Source organism: Neurospora hispaniola (genome assembly GCF_033458365.1).
Source record: "Neurospora hispaniola strain FGSC 10403 chromosome Unknown B0T23scaffold_4, whole genome shotgun sequence".
In the NCBI taxonomy this organism is placed as follows: Eukaryota; Fungi; Ascomycota; class Sordariomycetes; order Sordariales; family Sordariaceae; genus Neurospora; species Neurospora hispaniola.
In genome coordinates, this window is record NW_026944409.1 from 2,259,183 (window position 1) to 2,276,727 (window position 17,545).

The following is a 17,545-nucleotide window of genomic DNA, read 5'->3' on the forward strand; positions in this document are numbered from 1 at the left end:
TCTCAAGCGTGGCCTTCTCTGATTTGACTGATTCTAATTCTTGTCTAAGCGCATCCAGCTGCTGCAGAAGCTGGGGGTCTTGTTCTGCAGGAGCGGCCACAGGAACGGCCGAAACAGTCTGTTCTGCAGACGCCGCTGCAGCTGCCGCTGCAGCCTGCGCGTGCTGTTCCTGAAGCTGCGTGTTTTGCGCCTGCAAGTTGGCCAGATCTTGTCTTGCCGACTCCAGATCCTTCTCAACGGCCGACAACCGTTCATTAGCAGCATCCAGGGTGGTCTGAAGCGCTTGCTTCTCAGCAAGAAGCTCGTTACGCTGAGTCTTGACGTTACCGAAGCGGGTCTTGAAGTCCTCTGCAAGTCGGGCCCGCATGTTCTTCCAGTTGGTCCGCTCAGTCTCCAGGTTCGTCTCAGCTTCCTTGAGCTTCTCTTCAAGCGCGGCTTCTGTCTGCTTGAAAGCTTCACGCTCAGCTTGCAGGCTCTCGACCGAGGCCTTGAGCTGCTCGACTTCCTGAGGGTCAGCCTGGCCGTACTTGCTGAGGATAGACTCAATTCTCTTCTGTAGGCCATCGCGAGCTTCCTGCAGTTGCTTGACCTCGGCCTCCTTGAAAGACTTGTCGAGTTCGAGCTCAGAAATCCGGGCTTCCAAGGGCTGGATTCTGTTTTCGAGGTCTTCAATCTTTCGATTCTTCATCGCAAGCTGCGCCTGGATTCGCAGGTTCTCGTTCCTGAGAGTGACATTGCTCTCACGGATCAGGTTGAGCTCGTTCAGCTTATCCATCAACTCCTTGTGGGTAAGTGAGTTTCGGGCGCTGTCAGCTTGAGAGCGACGCTCCTGATCAAGCTTGAGACGTGCTTCATCGAGCTGTGATTGAGAATACTCGAGCTGCTGCTGAAGCCTCTTCGCTTCTTGAACCTTGAGATCAAACTGTACCTCAAGGATCTCCTTCTCGCGACGCAGGTAGTTGTTGAGTTCCCGAAGACCTTCAACAGCAGTGTCATTGGCCGAAATCTGTGTGCCTTCGGCGGTTTCATCCATCGCGGAACGCCTTTGCTGCAAAGCGCTGATCTGAGAGGTAACGCCATCGAGCTGTTGATGTAGGAGTTTGTTCTGCGCAGTGAGGTCGTCCCTCCTTGCCTTGATTTCAGCGATCTCTTGTTCAAGCTGCTGTCTCCGCTCCTCCCAAGATTGTTCACTCTGTGTCAGAGAAAGCTTGGCCGACTCAGCCTCAGCCCTCCATTGAGCTGAATAAGTCTTGAGCTGATTGTGCTCTTCCCGAAGCTGCTGAAGCGATTTAGCTGCTTCTGCGTGTTTAACAAGTTCTTGTTCGTAATCCTGTTGGGCCTTGGTGGCAATTTCAGCCTGAGCTCGCAAGTCTTGCTGATGGAACTTGAAGGTTTCCTTGTATCTTTCCTCCTCGTCCTTCAAGCGAGCAATTTCGCTGTTGAGCATGCGCTCCTTGTCTTCAAACTTGCGAGCGACATCGGCCTGGGAATCGCGGAGCATGTTAAGCTCGCTGTTGGAGTTGCCCAGTTCGACTGTAAGCCCTTCAACGCGCTGCTGCAGTTCGTTGATCTTGCTCTCCTTGGCTGCGAGATCCGCATCCATCTGTTGTCGGTATTGCTCTTGGGTCTCGTTCGCGCTCGTGAGTTCTTCCTCCATTTCGCGACTGAGCTGCTTGAAGTTATCACATTGTTGCTTGGCATTCTCAAGCTGCGCGTTGAGCAAGTCGATGTTGTTTTTAAGATCCTGGACCTCATTCTCGAGCTCTTCAATACGAGCCTGAGAATCATCCTCGGCAGATCCCTGCTCAGCATGCTGCGCCCTGGCTGTTGGCAGGGGACGGAGACGGTCGGCACGTTCTTGGGCGTTACGAAGCTCGACCTCGAGTTCACTGACACGTGCCTGAAGATGATCACGAGTAGTCTTGGCGGCCACATTCTCCTCCTTGACCTGGCTGATCATCGTAGTGAGCTCATCAATGCGTTTCTGGTATTGCTGGGCGTCGAACTCTTTCCTGAGCTGAATCTTCTTGCTCTCGTCCATCTCCTCAGAAAGCTTGCGCTTAGTAGTGGAGAGTTCAGCCTCAAGGGCGTCGATCTGGGTTTGTTGTCTGCGTTTTGCCTCGGACTCGCTGAGTTCGCGTTCGTTGAGAAGGGATTGCTGATTGGTCAACAGAGTGTTAAGCCTTGCCTTCTCCTGTGCAAGACTCTCGTTGTCTTGGCTCAAACGCTCTTGAATCGTCTTCCACAAGTTCTTCTCCGCCTTGAGGTTGGCATTCTCGCTGCGGAGACTCTCAGCCAAGCCACGAGCCTCAACCAAGTCCTCAGCAATCTGCTGTACCCGCAAATCTTGCTTAACACCAGACTCGGACAAGGCCTGATTTCTCTTCTGTAGCTGCTGATTCTCACTCTGGGCTGCCTTGAAATTGGATTCCAGCATGCTGTAGCGTTCCGTAGCGAGCGTAAGCTGGCTGGAGACCTTGGCAATCTCAGCCTGAAGCGAGCCCTTCTCCGAAGACAGTTTGTCGATCTGCTCCTTGAGAGACTTCCGTTCAGTCGTCTGGTCGTTTCGATAAGAGTCGTATTGCGCCTGTAGCTCCCTATAGGCCGCGGCGAGGTCTGCATCTTCGGTGGAGTTTTGCTCGATACTAGTGAGAACTTCTCGTTGGCTTACATCCTCGCCCAGGGCAGCGCGAATTTCGGCAGGATTGGCTCGCTGTTGGAGCATGCGACGGAACATGTCTCTCTCCGTCATGTAGCTCTTCATGCGGACCGTAATCGACTTGACCTCATCTTGAAGTGTCGTGACAACAAGACGAAGTTGCTGGACCTCCTCATGATCCTGGGCTGCTTGCTGTTTTTCAGCCATTGCCTCCTCGTTCTCCATCTTGTCGGCAAGGTCGCGAACCACACGCAGGAGCTCCTGGTTCTTCTCCTGCAGTTCGTAGATGTTTGTGAAAGCGACGAACTTCTCGGTAATGTACTGGTGAGTGTCCGACATGTCGTCAAGGGCATTTTCGGTAACTTGGCCCCTCTTGAGCCTTTCGAACTTGGCAGCTTCTTCTTCGGTCAGCTTATCGAGACCCTTCTCCTGCGCATGAATGTTGAAGCAGAGGACATGGACTTGAGTGCTCAAATCGCGTAGCTGCCCGCGAAGAATCTTGACCTCAGCTTGAGCCGTAGCTGCAGCTGCCTCGGCCTTCCTCTGGGTCTTGACGGCAAGGTCGCGCTCCTCGTAAGACTGCTCGAGGAGTTGTGACATTTGAATCGTTTCATTCTTGAGACGTTCCGACTCGGCATTAAGCTCGTCGATTTCAGGCATCTTCGCTTCCAGCATCGCAACAGCATCGTCAAGTTCTTCCTGTAGCTTCTTGCAGCGCCTCTTCTCACCAGCAAGCTGACCCTTGACGTTGTAAAGCTCCTCAAGAGCATCGGTAGCACGCTGGCCGGCTCTACCGCGGATGGAGAGCGGGGTACCGAAGGGAGATCCCGCGCGAGTAGCGGCAAAGGAGCCGTCACCCTTGGGGGTTTGTGGTCCAGCGCCGGGAGATCTACCGCGAAGATCGCCGGATGCCTTGATGCGGTCGACTTCATTTTGCAACTCCTGAGCGCGCTGCTCCGTCTGTGCGTGATCCTCCTTTTCTTGTTCGAGCTCGCGTCTGATGCGTCTGATCTCGTTGGCGTGATCATCCTTGATCTGCTCCAACCTCAACTCGACCTCCTTCAAGCGGTTACGGTGAGTCTCCGACTGTTGATCCTTGAGCTCAACAAGACGCTTGGCGGACTCGAGCTCCTGCTTGAAACCCTCTTCGGTACGGGCAGCGGCTTCCTGGAGTTGCTGGACCTTTGTCAAGGTCTCCTCGGCCTTGTCCTGTGCCTCCTGGAGTCGCTTGCGGAGAACCTGCTCACTTCTAGTGAGTGATTCAATGGTCGAGTTCGCGTCCTCGTTTAGGCGTTGCAGCTCGGCGATGCGAGCACCCTTCTCCTTGCGGAACTTGATCGCCTCGGCATTCTTGGTCTTGAGCTCGTTGTCCAGCCAGTCGTTGGTGCGTTTCGCGTGCTCCAGTTCCTGCTTCAAGGCCTCCTCACGGTACTTTGCGGAATTGGCGGCCGTCTGCGCGGTCTGTACAGCCTGATTGAGCGACGTAACCTCCTGGTTCAACTTGAGGATCTTCTTGTGCTGGGTTTGGAGCTCCTCGGCAAGGGTGGCGTTGGCCTGGGTCTTGGAGTCGACAATGGCCAGGGTTTCGCGATTCGAAGTCTCGAGCGAGGCAATGCGTGCACGGAGGGTCTCAATTTCGGAAAGGGAAGTCGATCCCGACGACTTGAGCGTCTGTAGCTCGTTTTCTATAGACCGCCGTTTGGTCTCTGTGCGACCCAGACGTGTTAGCAGCAGGGCGCGGCGAGGCTTAGGTGGAGGGGGGAAAGGATGGACTTGCCTTCATCTTGTAGTTTCTGACGGAGCTCGTCAACTTCCTTGAGAGCCTTGTCGGTGGTGGCCTTGAACTGCTCACAGCGCGACTCTGAGCTTCGGATGGCGCCTTCAAGCTCAATGCCCAGCTGGAACTTGTCCTCTTCGAGGGCACGGATCTTTGCTATCACAGCCTGGAATATGGTCTTGACCAGGTCTGGAGTCGGCTCGGTAAGAGCCGTGTTCAGATCGGGCTCAGGTACGCCGACCTGGGTCGAGAGATAGGCCACGTCCACCTCGGCCGCCGCCATCTTGGGAGCAACGGCTCAGCGGTGCATGAATGGGCGAGACCGCGAACACACACACACACGAAACACGCGACGAAGAGTCGATTGAAGAATAGACGTAACAGATGTCAGGTCGACTTGGGGACGCTGCTGTCGCTGGAAATAAAAAAAAGGAGAGTCGCGAAGGTGGATGGCCTCGGGGTGGTCGGGAGCGCAGTGGTGATGCAGAAGTGAGTCCAAGTGTTGGTTGGTTTCGTTGTGGGATTTCTTTGACGCTGCCACCAAGTCGATTGAAAGTCGCAGCTGGAGGTGCCCGCTGCAGGCCAGTCTTGCTAGGTTGGTTGGAGTGACGGGGCTGCACTGTTTGAGTGGTGCACTGCGACCTCCATTCCCCAACACCTGCGACTGCTTTGGGTTAGCGCCAAAGTGTCGCGCTGGCCGGGCAGCAGGGTGACGGGAGCGATCCAGCTAGAAAAGCTTCTGTGGGGCCGCTGTCTTCCAGGTAGAGGTACCTACCTACCTACCTCCCGTCTCCACCTGTTAGAGCATCTCTGTACATAGCACGCACTTTCTGATGTTGTCTGTGCGTTTGGACTTTCCAACTTCAGTACTTCTCGTTGTTGGACCTGTAGTGAAAGGAAGTCACTTCTCCCAAACATCACAGATCCACAGTTCTCGACATGAAAGGAACAAGACTCTCTACAGTACTTCCACTGGACCGGTTGACGAGGCCATTCACTCAGCATTTACACTTCTCATCATGAAAACTTCCATCTTTACTAGCATTTGGCTCAATAAGCAGCAAGTCGAATCCTCGGTCAAGGTAGAGGATGCCCTGGTAGAGCCATGGAGCTTGAGGCTCCCTTGTGAACATGGATGCTACCCCCAGCTCCCCCGGCTTCCGTGATCAAGGCTGCCCACCACTTCCTCTTCCATGCCCATCCATCTCATGATATCCCAGCACCGGACCTGACTGCCACGCCGTCGGCTGTAGTTCAACCGGCCGCTGTGGTCCCATCATCTCGTGCCTGTTCGACATAAACTGGGGAGGCGTCCCCTGGCCTTGCAACTCCTGCCGATTCGGGCCTGGATACATTCCCCCACTTCCCTGGAGCTCCGAGGCATTGCTCAACATCGGAGAAACTGACAAAGGACCTTGACCCAACGGTTGCGATGGGTTCTGTGGTACACCATACGGTGCGTGCAATTCGGCAGTGTTCGGCATTGGAGGGTACGCAGGCGTCTGGCCGTGAAGCTCGGTGCTATTGAGCGGATGCGGCGGTCCTTGACCTTGGAGTTCGGCCGTCAACTGGGGAGGGGGAAATCCGCCCGCACCAGCCGACACTGGGGACACACTATTGACTCTGGTTCCGTCCTTGAGCATGCTTGCGGAACGACTTGGCGGCGAGGGCGGGACGGTGGCGGCGGCAGCAGCAGCAGCAGCAGCAGCAGTAGCAGCGCCGCCAACAATAGGATTGCCAGCAAGTTCGGGCTTGCCTTCCCCGGCAAGGACATCATGGATGGCATTCGAGGAATTGGTCTGCTCCATGTTTTCACGCTGCTTTGACCTGCGGATGAAGAAGAACAGAAGAGCGGCAATGATGCCCAGGCCAACGAGAACGCCAATGACGGCGCCAGCAATAACCCCCGTATTGGAGGATTTTTTGCCTGTGTTGCCGCTCCCCTTGCCGCCGTCATTGGCCCCTCCCGTACTGTCATCACCGGAATTGCTACCGGAGCCGGAGCCAGACCTTGAGCCACTTCCGCTGCTGGCCGTAGCCTGGGCACCACCGTTGGCTCTGCTGCCACTCTGGGCTGTTGGAGTCGGGTCTGCTTGGGATTCCGAGGCGGTAACTCCATTTGCGACGAGCTTGTTGTTGGCAGCATTGCAGTACAAGTCCAGGACCTGTTGTGGATCGTTAGCCACGAGACGTTTGGACAATGATTGAGAGTTCATGCACTTACAGCCATTGCAGATGAGATATCGTCAGTTGCTGTTACACCACAACTGTATTTGACGCTCGCGGTGATGGAACTTGTCACCAGACCAAGCATTTGGTCTTTGAGACAGACACATGATGCAAGTGCCTGAGGCCCGTCAGGGCACAGCTCACGGGCTTGCTATTTCACTAAAGTGTCAGCATAGGAACACGATCTTACACAAGAAACCGCATGTTGTTCTTACCCCTTGAACAGCATAGGATACCGCCGAAGCAGCACAATTGGCCAATGAGCTATACTGCGGCAGGTCCTTGATATAGTACGTCACTTCCCAACAAGTGCTCCATCAGCCATCCAAACTATAGCCAAAAGTGTATATCCATCACTGTCAAACTTACTATCACCGGGAGGGTTACTCGGCTTAGGAAATGCTGAAGTGCCCTCATTCAGCTTACACCACGCCGACCACATTCCCTGGGCTGACGAGACATCGGCTGTGTGGCCTTCGCAGTAGTACTTGACTGACGAGTTAATGAGCTGGCTCGCCAGCAGAGAGTTCTGGTTCTTTTGGCAAGCGCAGGTGGCATAGGCTGCCAAGTCCGAGGGGCATCGTTCGCGTCCCTGCGAGGACATTCAAATCAGTATCGTTACCGCCTGGTCGAAGAAAACGTCCAGAGGCTCCCGGTTTCCCAACTAACCATTGCCCTGACGGCATATCCAAGCGCACTAAACGCACAAGGCGCTAACGCAGCCACCTCGGGAACATCAGTAATGTACTGCGTCACCGGAACTGATGGCTGCGGAAACTCCGGCAGCTTGTCCTGGCTGCAATACGCGCTGAGCACTGTCCCCGCCGACGCTTGGTCCTCAGTGGCCGTCGACCCGCAATAGTAGTTGACGGACTTGGAGACATCGGACTTGATGGCGGCGAAGTTGTTGTTCTTGGTGCAGACGCAGCCTTGGAGTTCCCCGACTGCGGCGGGACAGGCATCGCGGGTTTGGCCTTGGACGTTATAGGAGATGGCGGTTTGGGCGCATGGTGCCTTATTACAACATATGGGAAATCATCAGCTCTATTGTCTTCGAGAAAGGAGGTATGCAGTCTCATGAGACTGGAAGGAATGAAGGGGAAGAAGGTCAAGTACCAAGGAGTTGTATATCGCCAGGTCGGTAATGTAGACGACTTGTGCGGCTTTTGCGACTCCTAGCAAGCCTAGGAGCGGCAGCGGGGATGATCGATGCTGGCCACGCATCGTCCTAAGGAAAAAGACCGTCTCAAGAAATCGAGAGTGTATAGGTTGAAGGCAACAGAGAAGAAATGGTATCACTGTTTGGGAAAGGGACGGCAGCTGGAGTTGAACAATCTGGACGGGATCAAAGCAGAGTGATGGTACAGAAGAGCCCACTCAACCGCACAACACCAGAGACTTGCGTGGAATATGTCAAGTTGATACACGAAGGGGAGACCAGAAAAGAAAGTCAAGTTGAACATTTTCCGCAAAAGCCACTTCATTAGAACCACGAACCCAAGCCTGTCTCCCAATTACGATAAAGGTGCGTGGGCACCAGATCGGCGCTTAACAAGGCGTCTTCCTCGAAAACTCCTTTTACCCCTCCCTCATCTCCTCCAAGAACTGCTCACGATAACCGTCCATCTCTCCTTCTCATTATGCACACTACCTTTTTTCCGTTGTTAATTCGATGTCGAGGCAGGAAAGGATACCTCCTTGTTGGTGTAGCAAGACCCCTACCAGCTGAAAAAAACAAATCAAGATAAAATGCAGGCACACGGCAGGAAGCTTTAGCCAGTCTGGGGAGGAAGACCAAGCTTTTCGAAGTGTGACCAACAGGAGGAGTACTTTGGCAATAGTAACTTGGGTGTATCTGATCAATCTTCGACGATATACCTACCAATCTTCCTTATTCGCACATTAATGTTGCGTTGAAGAGGGTATTCGTTACTCGGTCTTCCACCGGCTGTCCTTCAACAACCAGTTGCAACGCCCCATACGTCCCACAACCCCTAAGTCACGAACAATGACCTGAATATTGTCACTCTATTGTACATTGATGATCTACCACCAGCAACTCGGGATCTTGAATACAGCGGCATAGGCCTTGATAAAAAATAATTAAAAAAAGAAAAAAGTTATGGTTCACAGGGTCTTCTGTCCTACATACCTAGAAACACGCCAAGACCAAGCTTAAACCTCAACCACACCCACCCGACCAGGTCGACGACCCACGCCATTCAACCCAAGAGGTAAGACGGAACAATTATACACACCCAAAAGGGACAAGATCAACAAGCTCGTCCACGATTCCATAACTGTACACGACAACAGACGCGCTTGAGGCGTCACACACAGCAATCAGATAACGTGCCCAAATAGGAAAGTTTTGGAGAGAGAAGGCTTGAAGAAAAGGCTTATATTCAGCCATGCGAAGCATGGCGCATGGTGTCCGGGCGGCTTTGGTATGATTTGAGGGGTGCCGAGGAACGCCACGGTATAGTACCTATGTATGGGTGGTTCAGCGCGGTTAAATTAGTATTACACTCAAGTGAACTGCGGTGGGCTGAAGATGTAACAAGCCGATAGGCAGGCGAAGAGATTGTTTGTCTCGTTATAAATTTATTTAGGGACAGTATCTAATAAACAGTGCTTGTCTAGAAAGGAGAACGCCTGTAGGGTATGAGAGGATTAGGATGGAGTTGTTGGGATTTTGGAAAAACCTGATCACCAACCAGTTTCATTCACTCAGTGACACGATATTGATCGCAGACAATGAGTGGTCGAATCAGGGCTTCTGTCATCCTTCCGAAACATTTCCCTCCCAATGACGCTTTCGTCTCCAGCCCAAAAACTTCCGGTAGGTAAGGTATCTTATTTCATCACGCCCTACCATATAGGTAGGTACCTTAGGTAGGTACCCAACCGTTCTCTACCCAGGGTCCAGGTCCTCCTCATGTCCCTACTTCCAAATGTGAATCCCCGAACCAGAGATAACTCTCAGCGATCCATGACCTCCCAAAACATATCCGTATTCAGCAACACCTTCTTCCCCATCCAAATTGCCTTATCCGTATGATTCCTCGCCTCCTTCTCCGCCTCACTGATCTCTCCCCCCTCACTTAGGGTCTTCTCCGTCGTATTCGGATGAATCAACACACTCAACGGTCCTCTCCAAACCGCCAACCAGCCCACAAAGGCACCAAGCTGCGCCGGCGTAAAAATGTTCACTTCGAACATGCCGATCGGGTGAGGACCGACGGGTTTGCTCCAAAAGGTGTAGATCCGTAACTCGGGGAACTCGTGTCTGATGCGAGAGTGCAGCTCGGAGGCGTAGCGGGCTTGGGCGGGGTGGTTGGGGAGGTGGTAGATGTGGACGTCACTTTGGGGGAGGGGGGGAAGGGAATGTTAGTGGACTTATAGAAGGAAAGGGAAGAAGAGGGGGGATATAAACTCGTACAAGGCACCTCGTCGCCCGTTATCTAGAGGCTCGGGAAACTTTTCATAGGCGCTGCTGAGCACGCCGGTTTGGTTGTTGAGGAGGCTCTTGCCGTCTTCGGCCTTTTCGGTGGGGAGGGGAGGGGCATTTTCGTAGCCTTCTAGGGGGGATTTGTAGGTTGGTTTCTGAGAGGGCATGTTGTTGTTGTTGTTGTTGTTTGATTTGGGCGTCTAGAGTCTCGGGTTCAATGGGTTCGAGGTGAGCAGATGGTGGGTGAGGTGAGCAGAATGGTCGGTGTTGGTTTCTAAATTGAGTTTCAAAGTATCTACTGCGTGAACTTTGGTGTGAATTGGAGGCAGTAATTGAGGAATATTTTAGGGGCAAGTTGAAGTCAAATATGGTGTCCGAATAGCTTCATCGACGTGATGTCCTCATGAGTAAGCATTACGAAGGTGACAATACGGATGACAAATAATGGCGGTCGTTTGAATGCCACGCTATGGGGTCCCGGCATGGCATCATTCCATCATCCCACCCGTGGCCGAATGGCGATCCCGTCCGGGGAAGCCCCACCCCCGCACGGCGGCATCCCGACTGGACAGTCGGCACACGGGACCCCACGAGTCTCATGCCCCCTCCGCTCACTTGGCCGGGAATGACGACTCGACGGGAAGCAAAATCAGTAACCAAAATTCCAGTCCAAGGTATTCACACGTGTCACCAATATCAGTTATGTGAGTCCACGTTATCATGTGAATGATAAGCCTCCTGCTTGTTGTTGTGAGCATAAACTAAAGTACAATAACAAATGCCTATTACGCCGGTGTAATAGTAATAATACTCCGAAACAATGCTGACATGTAACAAGTAGTGAGAGAAAGTATGAACCGTGCGCCTGCCTAGCCTCCTGTGGCCTTCTTGAACGCCATGCCCAAACCCGTGGTACCGGAACCTGACCCAAGCCATGACTGAAGCAAATCCTTTTGGTACCAAACAGTTCCGTCTTCATGTGAACCTTTTCCTTCTATCCCAGCAATGTGAAAATACGTCCCTTGGAAACCAGTCCATGCTCGGAAATGCGCAGCAACAAAATCGAATGCTCGACACAACATCGTGTCGATGTCCCCTAAACCGTAATAAAGCCGTAACAAAAGCGAGAAATTATGTAACGATGCGATGTCGCGCCTGCAATGATATCAAACTGGCCGTCCCAGTCCCCATACAGTGAATCGATTTAATCAGCAGGGAGCCAAGGTCCAAACACGGTATCCTCGACTTTGAGGTGCCGAAAAACTCAAGCGGAAGAAGCAGGCTCAGCGGGAGCTATGCCCTTGTCGTTCGCATCCGAAGGGCCAGAGACATCGTCGTTGGGGCCGAAGTCGGAAGGGCTGGTGCTGACCTTCTCGCCAGTCGCTACGTCGACCAGCTTATCACCATCGACCTCGACCTCTCTGTTGCCGATGCGACGCATCAGATCCAGGAAGGTCGACTTTTGAAACTTCTCGGATTGGTTGTCGGCAACGGAGGTCAAAATGGCGTTGGCTGCCTTGGCGAGCTCCTCGTTGCCCTCGCGACGACGGGCCTCGGCTTCTTCCTTGGCTTCCATCTCTTCAGCGAGGTTCTCCAGATCAGCATCGATGGTGGCCATCTCCTCGTCGGTGGGGGGGCCGACTTTGGTGTTGTTCTCGGCGCTCGGACCGTGCTGCGCCATCCACTCGGCCTCGGCAGCCTCAAACTCCTGCTGAGCTTGCTGAGCCTTCTCGGCCTTTTCCTTCTCGGCCCACTCAGCGAGTTCTTGCTCAAAGGAAGACTCGTCGTACTCGCCAAAGGCTTTGTTAAAGGCTTCGATGTCCAGAGCCGACTCGACGTGGTCGGTGAGGCCGAACTGCGGCTGCTGGTGGGTGAAGTTGTTCGTGGCTGTGCCATGCATGACAAAAGGATCGTCCATGGACATTCCCATTCCAATTCCCATTCCCGTACCCACACCCATTCCCATACCGCCAAACTGGCGAGTGTTGTAGGCCATATGGTCATCCTGCAAGCCCATCATGGAGTTGTGGGTTGCAGTAGACATGGCTGCCGGCATGGTTTGAGACGACATGGCCGGGGCCGCGTGAGCTGTGTCCTGACGGAGCTGCATGCTGGCGAACTGGTCGACCCAGCCGTGGGCAGCGGCACGGGAGGAGTGCATGGGACTGGCCGTAGCCGGCGCACCTCCGACCGCATGACCAAAGACACCAGGCGCTGGACCAGCATGAAAAGCCGGGACGCCTGGGTTGTTCAGGAACGTATTATTCGCGAGGCCGAGGGAAGGACCCGGGGCGTCGAGCATAGGGGCTTGCTGAAAGGTCTCAAAGGCACCATCAGCAGCGAAGGAGGGGCGGTTTCTGAAGGACTGGGATGGGATGTTAGCACCGAGTTACGTTGGGTATTCTACGACAAGACAAAACAAAAGAAAGCGATCATATCATACAGCACCGGCAGCCGAGTTGGGCGAGTTGACCAGGCGGTCCTGATGAAGAGTGCGGTCGCGATCAGCGTGCGCAAGAAGGTTCTTGGCACCGTTGGACGGGCCGCACATGCTGTCAGACATGTTGAGCGAGGTTTGACTTGTTGGAAGCAAAAAGGCGAGAAGCGCGGGTGACGGTAAGTTTAGAGAAAGAAAATACAAGAGTAGAAGGTTATATATATAAAGAGTGAGGAACAAAATGTCCTTCAAGAGAGTATATAATTATTGTAGAGCGAGAAGACTTGGATGAGTGAGCGAAAGGAGAGTTGCAAGTTGTAAGTAGTGTAGATTAGTGGCGCGAAAGTAGAAGCCGAGGTTCTTTGAACAGCGCGATAGTCGTAACCGAACCCGTCGGTATCTCGAGTCTTCAACGGTATATTTGGAGAAAAGTAGTTGGAGAAGGGGAAAGAAGGAAACAAGAAAAAAGGATAAACAACGCCCAACCGAATAACCACGAAAAGGACGCGACTGATTACTGTGCGTAAAGAATTCCTTTTGGCAAGCAAACAAAAAGCGTCGTTGATTTTGAACAAGTAGAATAATTCTTCTGGTTGAGATTCCATCCCAACTTTTCCCAAGTGAACGCTGCCACGGCACTGGCGAAATTCCCGTCGGGGTAGCCACGCGCTATCATGTGCACGGCATGTTCAGTGAACTTTTACAATCTAACCCTGGTATATTTGTTAGTTTAGTACAAGCAGGGGTAGAATATAGGGATGTAAAGCTAATAGAATCTATTTATTTTAAGCCAATTTAAAGTAAAACTAACACACTATAAACACCATTATACATTATTTAACATTAAAAACAGGGATTTTAACGTATAAAAACAGGGATTTAAAATATCAGAGATTAGTATCCAATATAACCGCTATTTGCAATAATAATAAACTACAACCGCTTAGGCATCGAATACACCAACTTTTTCATATAAGACTCTGGGCAAGTAACCTATACCTCGTCGATAGCTTCCCTAAGGGTATTCCCAATTAATCTAACCGGGTAATTATACTCAATCTAGCGTTTTATTTAGAGTTAGACGTACTTAATAGGGTTTAAATTAAGCGAGTAAGCCGGCTACGTAACTTACTTATCCATTAGGAAAAACTCGTTTAATACCGCTTTAATTGTATAAGATGTATAAGCGGGCGCGTTATCTTACTATATTATATGGTTGCGGTCCGCGAGTTAGAAGGAGTACAATAATGGTACAATATACTCTTAATAATTAGTGGAATTGATCTTGCCCTATTTCTTATTCCAAACTAAAGAAGGCCCTTTAGCGCCGCCGGTAAAACAACCCTAGAATATCTAGTTATTAGCTCTCTAGCGAATTTAGGCTATATCGTTAGAGTCTTCTCCCGGGAATATAATAATATATTTACGCCTAGAATTAAAATTATTAACCTAAATTTCGTTAGACTATATTTAATTTTCCTATTAGAGCAATATTAATATAGCTTAGCGGAATACAAACTATAAGCGCGCTTACTGATTTTTAAAGAAGAGGGGTTAGTAGACCGGCTAGAGAATCCGCCGGACGCCAGATTATTATATAACGGCTTAAATCGCACAGGCTCCATACGGTTCGAATAGCGGGAGAGCTCTACGGACCTCTAACTATAGTAGAAATTACTTAAATTTACGAGGAGTTTGTAAAAATATAGTAATTTTTTAGTAAATTTCTAGCGGTACGATAGGTAGGCGATTATATAATCCGTACCTAGGTTAGGTAGTCGCGGTAATAGTATATAAGATTTACCGTTCTATAATATTAAGAATACGAATAATTTGAAGTATAGTGAAATTAGTGTAAAAGCGGAGTATTTTAATTATAATCCGCTCTTCGTATAATATAGGTATTAATTTATAGGCTAGACTAATATAATACCGGGTAAAGGAAATATTGGATATATTATTAAGGGGGGTATGAGGGGGGAGACGGTTAATTAGTGGCGGCGTAGGACCTTTGAAGCCGGGGGTAGACGATATTGGGTTGGCGTAATTGTAAGAATATAAAGCAACCGGGCCGGGCGTGTCGGGCGCTATTAAAATATTAATCCGATGTATTAGAGTAATTAAATTATTATTAGTATGCGATTTATATAGATAGAAAGATTGATTTACTAGGTACGGCCGGGAGACGAGGACGAAGGTTTGGATGGCGAGGGTAATAGATTGGTAGTTTATTCTCTTTATTAGATTTAGCTGTTAAATTAATAATATTGCGGGGTAGGGCGGCCGCCTCTACTACTATTAGAGTACGGCGGTCGTACTATTTTTAGAAAAAAGGCGATATATTAAGGCGATTTAAATTAATCTCCTATATTACTTATTTGTAGGGTATTATAACGAGGGGACTAGTGTAGTTATTATTATTATTATTATTGTTATTATTAGAGGGGTAAGTTAAGGTATTAGAATTATACTTATTAGAATCTATTTTATTATTAGAATAAAGGTCGTACTTACTAAAGGAGATAGGGTTGGCCGAATTAAATTTAATAATATAATTGGTTCGGTTAACGAGCTAAGGAAGCTTACGGACTATTATATAGACGGGTAAATCTATTGAAGTAATTTAATTAGTTAGATAAAGTAATAAGATAAAACGAAGTTGGGGTGAAAAGTAAATAATATATAGGAATGAATATACGATTGTGAGTGTGAGAATCTTGTAAATAAGAGGGAAGTCTGGCTTTTTTAATTGTGAAATTAAGCGATTAATTCTGGCTGATTTTGGTTGATTTGGTCGATTTGCCCGTTTGGTCGTTTAAATAAAGCTATTTAGAGATTACGCTTTATTAAAAGCGTTTGAATAGCAGTAGTTTTAGTATGGTTAGTAGGCTTTTAAGTACGGGTAAATGCTATAATCCCCTATAATCTAGCCTAAAAGGGTGTCCTATACTCTTGTGGGCGCGGTAAGGTACGTATGTGGCGCTTTTGACCCTTGTCATTGTCCTATGTCGAGTATGACTAAGTTGACGTATAGACTAGCTTGGTATTGTTGAGCCAATTAGAAGGCGTGTATTTGGGCGCACTGGCCATCCACACCCCTGTCTATGGGTGGGTCCCAAGAACCAAACTAACAAACAAACCAGTATTGTATTGTACAGCGGGACGGGCCCCTGCCTCACCTGCCCCACCTAGGTTGCCTCAACAAGAGTCCACTTGGAGCCTCCGACCCAAAGACATACAGTAACATAACGTCACACCACGGTGAGCCTACGAGGGAACCGACCAAGGCTCCACTTACCGCGTCTCACCTTGCTCACCTCGACTTCTTGCCAGCTGGACCACATCGCTCGACAGGGATCACTGCGCAAGCGTCAAGCTCCAGCGCAGCAAGACGGGTTCACCTCATATCGTGTCGCCTGGGCGTCCACTGCCTGTAGCTTGCAGCTTGGTTCCATTCCAATGCCCGTGGTGGTGATCCAACTCAACAGCAATTCCCAACGACGGCCCTTTTTCCTTTTTGCTACCTCTTAAGTAGTGTACTTCATAACTCCTGTCTGAATTCATTCATAACCCAAAGCACGCAAATACAACGCCATAATCTTTTTGTCTTTTCCACAATCTTCAATACTCCATAATTAATCAAGATGGTACGTCCTCTTACACCCCAAAGCTGCCGGCGGCGTCCCCCCCCTTACTTGGCTACCTATCCACTAACATGAAGCTATCGCGACAACGACAGACCGCAGGCGCACAGGTTATCGCCAACTCTGGCCACGATGATATGATTGTACGCTGAACATCGCCCCCTCGACGTTTCCCGACAACCATCCCTCTGTTTCTAACCGACCCTCGCAGCACGATGCAGTTCTCGACTACTACGGCAGGAGGTTAGCGACATGCTCCTCGGATCGCACCATCAAGATCTTTGAGATCGAGGGCGAATCACAGCGACTTGTTGAGACACTGAAGGGGTATGTTTGCGATGGGCCACAATCGCCAAACAATGTGGGCAATGGGTTAACTTCTTCCAACAGACACGATGGCGCAGTTTGGTCCGTAGCATGGGCGCACCCCAAGTACGGCAACATCCTCGCCTCGGCAGGCTACGACGGCAAGGTTCTCATTTGGCGCGAGCAAGCCGGCAGCTGGCAGCGCATCTTCGACTTCGCCCTGCACAAAGCTAGCGTCAACATCGTGTCCTGGTCTCCCCACGAAGCCGGCTGCCTCTTGGCCTGCGCCTCTTCGGACGGCAACGTCAGCGTTCTCGAATTCAAGGATAACAGCTGGGAGCACAACATCTTCCACGCCCACGGCCTGGGCGTCAACTCGGTCTCGTGGGCCCCCGCCACCACCCCCGGCAGCATCGTCAGCAGCAACCCCGGCCCCGGCTCGACGGGCAACAGACGCTTCGTGACTGGCGGTTCCGACAACCTGCTCAAGATCTGGACCTTCGACCCCGCGACGAATGGATACAAGCTCGAGCGCGAGCCCCTGGCGGGTCATACAGATTGGGTGCGCGACGTTGCGTGGAGCCCGACTGTGCTTCAGAAGAGCTACATCGCAAGCGCCTCGCAGGACAAGACGGTGCGCATCTGGACGAGTGACGCGGCGAACCCGGGCGAGTGGAAGTGCAAGGTTCTCAACTTTGATGCGGCCGTCTGGCGCGTTAGCTGGTCGCTCAGCGGAAACGTGCTGGCCGCCAGCAGTGACAACAACAAGGTCACACTATGGAAGGAGAACCTTAAGGGCGAGTGGGAGAACGTCAAGACCATTGAGGAGTAAAATCACATGGAAATTGGGTCATGTTATGATGATGATGGGTGGCGAGCGTTAGCATAATATTGGTAGGTAGGATATCTACTCATCATCCAGAGTGGGCGTTATCGGATAATAGATAAGGAAGGCCAGCGAAAAGGAGCAGGCCTGCCTTCGGATTCACAAGAACATATCCAGATTGGCTTCACATCAACTGCTCGGGGCAATGAACACATC

The 17,545-nt window shown here is 51.0% G+C and overlaps 4 protein-coding genes across 4 annotated transcripts; 1 reads left to right on the forward strand and 3 right to left on the reverse strand.

Annotated features, from left to right (window-relative positions):
- Positions 1–5,338: 5,338 nt before the first annotated feature.
- On the reverse strand, positions 5,339–7,889 carry B0T23DRAFT_338041 (uncharacterized protein; the record flags this gene model as incomplete). Its single annotated transcript, XM_062835836.1, has 6 exons — positions 5,339–6,601; positions 6,661–6,816; positions 6,881–6,963; positions 7,035–7,257; positions 7,335–7,679; positions 7,782–7,889. The coding sequence occupies 6 exons, from the start codon at positions 7,887–7,889 to the stop codon at positions 5,603–5,605; spliced, it is 1,914 nt and encodes a 637-aa protein (XP_062692985.1). The 3' UTR covers positions 5,339–5,602.
- A 1,348-nt stretch (positions 7,890–9,237) lies between these two features.
- B0T23DRAFT_379902 (DOPA-like domain-containing protein) lies at positions 9,238–10,666 on the reverse strand. Its single transcript, XM_062837177.1, has 2 exons — positions 10,108–10,666; positions 9,238–10,029 (listed from the first exon to the last, which is right to left on the reverse strand). Exons 1-2 carry the CDS (start codon positions 10,281–10,283, stop codon positions 9,648–9,650), a joined length of 558 nt encoding a protein of 185 aa, XP_062692986.1. The 5' UTR covers positions 10,284–10,666; the 3' UTR covers positions 9,238–9,647.
- A 681-nt stretch (positions 10,667–11,347) lies between these two features.
- On the reverse strand, positions 11,348–12,873 carry B0T23DRAFT_144106 (peroxisome biogenesis factor 20). Its single transcript, XM_062832412.1, has 2 exons — positions 12,560–12,873; positions 11,348–12,481 (listed from the first exon to the last, which is right to left on the reverse strand). Exons 1-2 carry the CDS (start codon positions 12,677–12,679, stop codon positions 11,381–11,383), a joined length of 1,221 nt encoding a protein of 406 aa, XP_062692987.1. The 5' UTR covers positions 12,680–12,873; the 3' UTR covers positions 11,348–11,380.
- Positions 12,874–16,113: 3,240 nt separating this feature from the next.
- Positions 16,114–17,545, forward strand: B0T23DRAFT_144130 (protein transport protein sec-13). The gene is made up of 4 exons (XM_062832413.1): positions 16,114–16,200; positions 16,293–16,340; positions 16,409–16,524; positions 16,588–17,545. The coding sequence occupies exons 1-4, from the start codon at positions 16,198–16,200 to the stop codon at positions 17,333–17,335; spliced, it is 915 nt and encodes a 304-aa protein (XP_062692988.1). The 5' UTR covers positions 16,114–16,197; the 3' UTR covers positions 17,336–17,545.

What these genes read in the sequence shown, in the direction of transcription:
- B0T23DRAFT_379902 (XM_062837177.1), bottom strand. Translation starts at nt 10,283, where the DNA reads ATGCCCTCTCAGAAACCAACCTACAAATCCCCCCTAGAAGGCTACGAA. An exon ending in AACGGGCGACGAGGTGCCTT is followed by an intron (nt 10,030 to 10,107) that starts GTACGAGTTTAT and finishes CCTCCCCCAAAG; the next exon opens with TGACGTCCACATCTACCACC.
- B0T23DRAFT_144130 (XM_062832413.1), top strand. An exon ending in CTGGCCACGATGATATGATT is followed by an intron (nt 16,341 to 16,408) that starts GTACGCTGAACA and finishes CGACCCTCGCAG; the next exon opens with CACGATGCAGTTCTCGACTA. An exon ending in CTTGTTGAGACACTGAAGGG is followed by an intron (nt 16,525 to 16,587) that starts GTATGTTTGCGA and finishes TTCTTCCAACAG; the next exon opens with ACACGATGGCGCAGTTTGGT.
- B0T23DRAFT_144106 (XM_062832412.1), bottom strand. Translation starts at nt 12,679, where the DNA reads ATGTCTGACAGCATGTGCGGCCCGTCCAACGGTGCCAAGAACCTTCTT. An exon ending in CCAACTCGGCTGCCGGTGCT is followed by an intron (nt 12,482 to 12,559) that starts GTATGATATGAT and finishes ATCCCATCCCAG; the next exon opens with TCCTTCAGAAACCGCCCCTC.